The following is a 7518-nucleotide window of genomic DNA, read 5'->3' as shown; positions in this document are numbered from 1 at the left end:
TGCAGCCCTCCTTTTCGAGGCAAAAACTACAGACTAGAACTTTTTTTAGTTCCATTAGGACCAAGCAACGGAAATGATAGTCTTGGAAGAAAGACTATCAAATGTTCAAAATGACAATTTGGGTACATTTACTTTTTTTTGAAACGTTTATTTTTGTGGGTTTGTAGGTTCCCATAAAAATTTGTAATTTTTTGAGATTTTTCATCGTTATTGACTCTATCAGCTTTAGACAAAATCTTCCGCAAAATTAGATAAAAAATGCTGCATAAATGAAATACCGCCAAATACCACCTAGTTTGTAAAGCAAGGTTCATCAATCTGGCCCATGCATAAGACAAGTGTCTGGAATTTTGTTGATTCTGTACTAACATTTATATAAGTTATCTATTTTACATTTTTTTCTAAATTGGACTAAGAAAAGATCCTTTTCTTTGTTTTGGAAGTCATTCATCTAAAAAGTGCAAAGGTTCATAAGTTTTCACCTGTGCATTTTTTTGAAAGAACTTATGAGCTCAGCTTTAAACATTTGGGATCTTACCCTTCTCATCAAGCTCCACAAGTAGAAAAAAACTTATGCAATCATCAATTCAGCTGCAAGCAATGATAGAGGAAAACACTAAATAATGATTGCTCGATTGGACAAAACATAAAATTTTGCTGATTTTATGGGTAGAAAAAGTTACTTCTTTAAAACAAAAAATTATTGGCAATTGATTTCGAAATTCTATGAAAAACTGTGAGAAATTGTATGGTTTTCACGCAATTTCTTCAGCTTTTCAATTTTTTAAGTTCTGCCAAGAAACATGAACTATATTCTTGATATGAAGTTTTTGAAATATTTGGTAAGTAAGTTATGCACAATTGTAGTTTTTGTTTGCAACGGTATTTTATTGGAACAAATTTAATATAAATTAAAGCGATTTATATACTTTATTTGTAACTTAACCTTTTTTCTAGAAAAAACTTGATTTTTTTCAGATCTTAAATTGTATCGTAGTTTCAGACATATCTAAAAAAAAATGTCAAAACATAGCTATTAACGATCTCATGTTGTAAATTTTGCAATGAACACGCACGTATCGGGTGCCAAATTTGTTTTTTGAAAATCAAGCACCAAAAAGCTTTTCGGAAATTGAGCGGCAACATTTTGTCGGAAATAGGACGCCAAAAAATACCGTCTGAAACTCACCATCAAAGTACATTGAGAAAAATATTCACTATATTCATACAAATGCAGATGACGGGATACCTTTTATCCTATCTTAAAACATGTAGGACATACGCTCCACGGGCGGCTGAATCTACTGGACACATAATACTCGAACAATTTATGAGAAGTATCTCAATAACCCCCCCCCCCCCGTTTAGTTATGGGGTGCCAGAAAACCTGTGGATGCCAGACAACAACCACATCAATCAGACATCCGTGGTGAGCGTTTGTCTTGTTTGTTAAATAAATTTTTTGTTATTATGCTTTTTTACTTTTTTGTTCTTATAATTTGTGAAAAAATTTTGGCATTGTAGTGTTTGTGTTTAATTGGTTTTTTTAGGTTTTGCATTTTCTAATGAAGCTTTCAGAAAAACTAATTTTTGCCTTTTTCAATGTCTCTTCCGAACACTTTTGGTACCGTTTTAAAACTATTCAACTTCAGGGGACAAAACTTAGTTCGGGCGATTGCTTTCGTGTTTTAACCCTGGGTATGTAGTTCTTGTAAAAGAACCAGACTGCTCATATCAAGGCGAAATCCTGATTGCTCCATTCACCTTTCAGAGTCTATGAAATAAATTTTGCTGGAAAAAATTAGATTTCTAAGACGGATTTAATCTCTGCTTACGCGTTAACAGCACGAAAAACTATTGCTCATTTATGATCCCAAACTGGCCAAATTGTCTATCTTAAATCCTAATAGCTCTAAAAAACATGATCAACAGTAAAATATCTTAATAACATTGCGCTCAAGTCAACAATATTTTTCTGCTGATAAAAAAAATTCCCATTCCGCCAACAATTTCAATTTGAAAGTCGAAGTCTATCTGACGAAAAAACCATCCCGAGCGCAATTATTTCTTCATTTTCGTCAAAAGTTGGAATAATCAATAAATAAAGTGTGAGTTAGCCTACCATTAATTTTATTTTTCACCATTCATTCAGTTTTGCTACTGGGTGCTCTAAAGAAGGGTTGATGAACAAATCGAAAAGTTGTCTAAAATTACTACCAACCTTAATCTTATTCGGTTGTACGTTTCATAGCTGTTTTAAATACGATTTTTGATTGTTTCATGGTTTTTGTTGGTCTAATTAATTACTTTCAACTCAGAGTACGAGCAGCGTTTGTTTTATTTTTAAAGCATTTCAAAACTCACCGTAAAATCGACTTCAATTAACTCTGAATATATACTTGTTTTCCAATTCTTAAACGACTATGTTCAAACATCAAACAATTTTCATTTAAGAGTAATAATTATTTAAAAACTTTGCTGAACAATTTCGGGAGACAAAAACAATGAGAAAACTATTCACTATAACCATACATATGCCGATTACGGGATACCTTAGATCCTATCTTAAACATGTAGGACATACGTTTCACGGGCGGCTGAATCTACTGAACACATAATACTCGAACAATTTATGAGAAGTATCTCAATAACCCCCCCCCCGTTTAGTTATGGGGTGCCAAAAAACCTGTGGATGCCAGACAACATCCATATCAATCAGACATCCGTGGTGAGCGTTTGTCTTGTTTGTTAAACAATTTTTTGTTTTTATGCTTTTTGACTTTTTTGTTCTTTTAAATTGTGAAAAAACTTTAGCATTGTAGTGTTTGTGTTTATTTGGTTTTTTTTTAGATTTTTCATTTTCTAATGAAGCTTTGAGAAAAACTGATTCTCGCATTTTTGTTGCCTCTTCCGAACATTTTTGGTACCGTTTTAATACTATTCAACTTCAGGGGACAAATTTTAGTTCGGGCGATTGCTTTCGTCATTTAACCCTGGGTATGTAATTCTTGTACAAGAACCAGACTGCTCATATCAAGGCAAAATTCTGATTGCTCCAATCACCTTTCAGGGTCTATGGAAGAAAACTTGCTTTAAAAAAACGAATTCTAAGACGGATTTAATCTCTGCTTACGCGTTAATAGCACGAAATACTATTTCTCGTTAATGATCCCAAATTGGCCAAATTGTCTATCTTCAATCCCTAATTGCTCTACAAAACATGATCAACAGTTAAAAAATTTAATAACTTTATGCTCAAGACAACAATATTTTTCTGCTGATAAAAAAATTTCCGCCAACAATTGCAAATTAAAAGTCGAAGTTTATCTGAAGAAAAAAACCATCCCGAGCGCAATTATTCCTTCATTTTTGTTGAAAGCCGGAATAATCAAGGAAAAAAGTGTGATTTAGCCTCACCGTTAATTTTATTTTTCACCATTCATTTTTAACACTGGGTACTCTAGGGAAAGAGTGATGAAGAATCGAAAATTGTGTAAACTTAGTACCAAACATATTCTTATGCGTTTGTACGTTTCATAGCTGTTTTAAACACGCTTTTTGATTGTTTCATGGTTTTTGCTGGTCTTATTAATTACTTTCAACTCAAAGTAAGAGCAGCGTTTGTTTTATTTTTAAAGCATTACAAAACTCAGCGTAAACTCGACTTCATTTAACTTTGAATCAGTACTTGTTTTCACATTCTTAAACGGTTATGTTCAAACATCAAACAATTTTTGTTGCAATAAGAGTTATAATTATTTGAAATCTTTGATGAACAATTTCGGGAGACAAAAAATAACCGTTTTTTTCTAATTAATTGCAATTGTTCTACATTCAGTAGTTTTTGAAGTAAACTCACTCAAATGTCATCTGTTAATGACAGCAGCAGTAAATCACATCTCAGTTTGAAATGGAAGGTAGCCGACAAAATCAACCAGTTCAGACGTTTTCACAATGCAGTAGAGTTGACCTTTGACCCCGACTGTGAGTATATGGCCGCCAAATTTGAAGGGTATTGCTTTCGTTTTTCGCCTTAGGTTCGCCACTTAGGCGAGGAAGATTAAACTGTTTTCATAAAAACTTAAAACAAACTCTAATATATATTGTTTTCTCTTAAAAACATGATTTTTGGTACGTTTTTTAACTTAAAACTTAAAACTAGTAACTTAAAATCATACTTTCAACTAATTTAAGCAATTTAGACACGCGTTTGCTTTCTGTGTACACGTATCGAAACTGTTTCAGCCAAACTGACCAAATTGGCTCAAGAGTGTGCTGATAAGACTGTAGAGGACAATTGTATGAAACATTATGCAGTTCGGGACTTCGGCCAAAACATATTTGCCATGTCACGCAGATTCAACTTCGACGGTGAGTCGTCTTATAATGGAATCATTTGACTTTCGGGTTTCTGTTTGAGGATGGGGTGTGCTGCAATGGGGGGATTCTAGTGATACTTGGGGGAATTTGAGAAAAATTTTGAGTCAGTTTTGGAAACTGTCAACCACTTTTTTTCGAAAAGGGGGATGGACTTGTTGCATGGTACAAATTCGTATATGTTTAACCGTTCAATTCTTTAATAACATGTGGAGGGATCAGTTACTATAGGGGTAGGGGGAATATTCAACAAGATCCGAATTTTGGTCTAGCCAGTCATGGCGTGACCTTCTGGTACAATGAAGTGGACAACTATGACCCCCACTCTCCCGGATGGCAGGAGGGGTGTGGCCACTTCACTCAACTAGTGTGGAAATCATCACAAGAAGTAGGCATAGGTCAGTAGCGTAATAACATCAATGATGACTAAAAAAGGTCTTTATTATCGGCTCTTGATGCAAATCAATCAAAATTTTATACTCAAATCTATCAGAAGTTATCTAGAATAAAAAAAAACGAAATAAATAAAATGAACTATTGGCTTTTCCCATTAGAATCCCTAGTTATATTAAGATGATTACGCCCACGATAACCCGAGCCCTACAAAAAAGAAAACAGATGTATCTCAGTTGGTTGTGGTCTACCATTGTGTTGGTTGTGGTCTCTAATCGAAGCAAGAAAAAGATATAATCCACTGCCAATCGCAGAAACCACAATCAATTATTATTAATTAAAGCCAAATTTCATTTAATAATTGGAGCCATGTTTCATTTGATTCAATATTACTTTTGAGATTTAGCTAAAATGAAATTTTGTTTCACATAAAATATTGCTTAAGTCTAGTTTTAAAATCAAACAATTTTAATGTTGAATTTTTACAAAAACAGGAGTGGCGATGGACAATGACGTCACATGTCTCGTAGCAAACTTCTACCCCAAGGGCAATGTGTATGGGGGCTTTGAGGAGAATGTTGAGAAGGACCCGAATTTGCATCGCAGTGTGTCGTTAGACGAAGACTAGTCGACCTGTTCGATCTCTTTAAGAACCCCTCTTTGATACCTTGGTAACGAAATGCCACACCTATAAAGAACCAATTCAACGGTAACCATATGTGACTTTTGCAATTGGAGGGACAATTAAAGAGATCTGAACTATTTGGCAACAAACTTTATGAATACAATCTTGGACTTACTAACTTCCCGCACCGGAGTTCCATGGATAATAATCGATTATATTGAATTTTCGTGGTCTGTCTTAATAAATTTCGATAATAATCGATTATAATCGATTAAGAGGGGTTATAATGAAACTATTTTTCTAATCAATAAAATCCGAATACAATGTTTCATAAAATGTTTAATTTCAGAATGAAATTTATATTTTTTTGTCTCTACTTTTTAAAATTCATTGCAGTTTAACTAACACTTCATTTCACTGTTTTCTTAACCAAAACCCTAATGAAACTTTTAGGGGTTTGAATTAGATTTTCATAGCTTCCCGCACCGGAGTTCCATGGATAATAATTATAAGTTTTTTTAACCCAGTCTTTTTTACCCCCCCCCCCCCAGTTTACCGCCACCACTCCCCCCCCCCTCCCCACAGTTTACCGCTTACCGCCCCCCTCCCCAGTTAAGCCCCCCGTTTACTACCCCCACCAGTTTACCCTCCCCCAGTTTACCCAAAATTTATTTATCCAACCCCCACAGCTTCTCTCCCCCCCAGCTGAGGGGGAGGGAGGAAGCTTGAGGGGGCGAGGGGATGACGTTGAGACATGCCATGTAGTAAAAGACATGGCATAAGTTTTGCAATTTTCTCGCAAAATTTGCAATATTTTGCAAAAATAGTCGAATTAAGTTCTAAAAATGAAATGGATTATAATGGATTATTTTGGCAAAAATAATCGATTTCAGTGACAAAAATAATGGATTATAATCGATTATAATGGATTATAATGGATTTTTATTTTTCAAAAAAATCGATTTTAATGACCACATAATCGATTACGTGGTCTAAATTTGCCACAATAATGGATTATAATGGATTATAATGGATTATAATGACAACATTTTAGACAACATTTTTCCATTATAATCGATTATTATCCATGGAACTCCGGTGCGGGTTCCATTAGCATTCATTTTTCGTGAAAGTATAAAAAGTTAAACGTATCTTCTTGAACATAATTTTCTCTTCTTGTGCTTACCGGGGTTGACAGAAAATGGTTATCATACATTTTTCATGTATGAAAAAAATGCTTATCATAATTTTTCATACAATCTCATAGAGTAAAAGTGTATGTATGAAAATAGCAAACTAAGTATTTTTCCCATATATGAAATTGTATGATAAGTTTTTTTTTCCATAATATGATATTGTATGACAAGCATTTTTTCCATACTATGAAATTGTATGATAAGCATTTTTTTCATAAATGAAAATACAAAAAAAATTGTTTCAAAATTTCGTGTTTCAACCCAAACACTAGCCAAGAATTTTTTGACTTGAGAAAACCCAGCGTGTAACTGGCAGTTACCACGCAGATAAACTGCATTTGATGGTTTCAGCCATAAAATTTAACGTGTACATTTTCACGCGGAAATATATACCAAAAAAGTAACTTTTTCAATTTTGGTTAGATAATTTTTAGTTTGAAATTATGATGGTTGAGAAAAAAAAGTCCTGTTTTTTTACAAATTTGTTTTTATTTAGGCAAATGAAACAAAAGATAATAATAGTGTTTACAAAAAAAAAGATTTTGTGATTTTTTGATTTTTTGGGTGAGAAACTCATCCTGGAGTACGTTATAAACACAAAAATGTCAAATTTTGCATTCAAGTTTTTCTTTCGTAAAATTTATATTTTAACACAACAGCAAGTTCGCAGCCGAAAAAGGGATAAATTGTTGCGGCGCAGAAATCATGGTTAAATTAGGGACTTTATAGTGGTTTGGTAGACTTCATAAAACTAATTTGGTCGACCTCAAAAAAAGAAGTCGACAAAATTTTCAAAATTTTTTTGAAAATCCGCCCCCCCTCGAGAAATTCTTAGATCCGCGCCTGGAGTGCGCAATCAGTTTTTTCTGTTTGGAAATTTCGGATCCATTTTCTTAGCTAAAAAAAATTTGCAAGGAAACATGGAAA

At 33.7% G+C, this 7518-nt stretch overlaps 1 protein-coding gene across 1 annotated transcript; it reads left to right on the top strand.

Moving 5' to 3' along the window:
* Window positions 1-3613: 3613 nt before the first annotated feature.
* On the top strand, window positions 3614-5771 carry LOC134853124 (Golgi-associated plant pathogenesis-related protein 1-like). Its single transcript, XM_063869067.1, has 4 exons — window positions 3614-3984; window positions 4246-4371; window positions 4650-4775; window positions 5265-5771. Exons 1-4 carry the CDS (start codon window positions 3864-3866, stop codon window positions 5396-5398), a joined length of 507 nt encoding a protein of 168 aa, XP_063725137.1. The 5' UTR covers window positions 3614-3863; the 3' UTR covers window positions 5399-5771.
* The last annotated feature ends 1747 nt before the right edge of the window (window positions 5772-7518 follow it).

Source organism: Symsagittifera roscoffensis, chromosome 8 (assembly GCF_963678635.1).
Source record: "Symsagittifera roscoffensis chromosome 8, txSymRosc1.1, whole genome shotgun sequence".
Taxonomy (NCBI): Eukaryota; Metazoa; Xenacoelomorpha; order Acoela; family Convolutidae; genus Symsagittifera; species Symsagittifera roscoffensis.
This window is presented reverse-complemented; position numbering and strand designations above follow the sequence as displayed.

Coding starts and splice junctions, on each gene's coding strand:
- LOC134853124 (XM_063869067.1), top strand. CDS start 3,864: ATGTCATCTGTTAATGACAGCAGCAGTAAATCACATCTCAGTTTGAAA. Junction 4,372..4,649: donor ACGCAGATTCAACTTCGACG/GTGAGTCGTCTT, acceptor ATTTTGGTCTAG/CCAGTCATGGCGTGACCTTC. Junction 4,776..5,264: donor ATCACAAGAAGTAGGCATAG/GTCAGTAGCGTA, acceptor TTACAAAAACAG/GAGTGGCGATGGACAATGAC.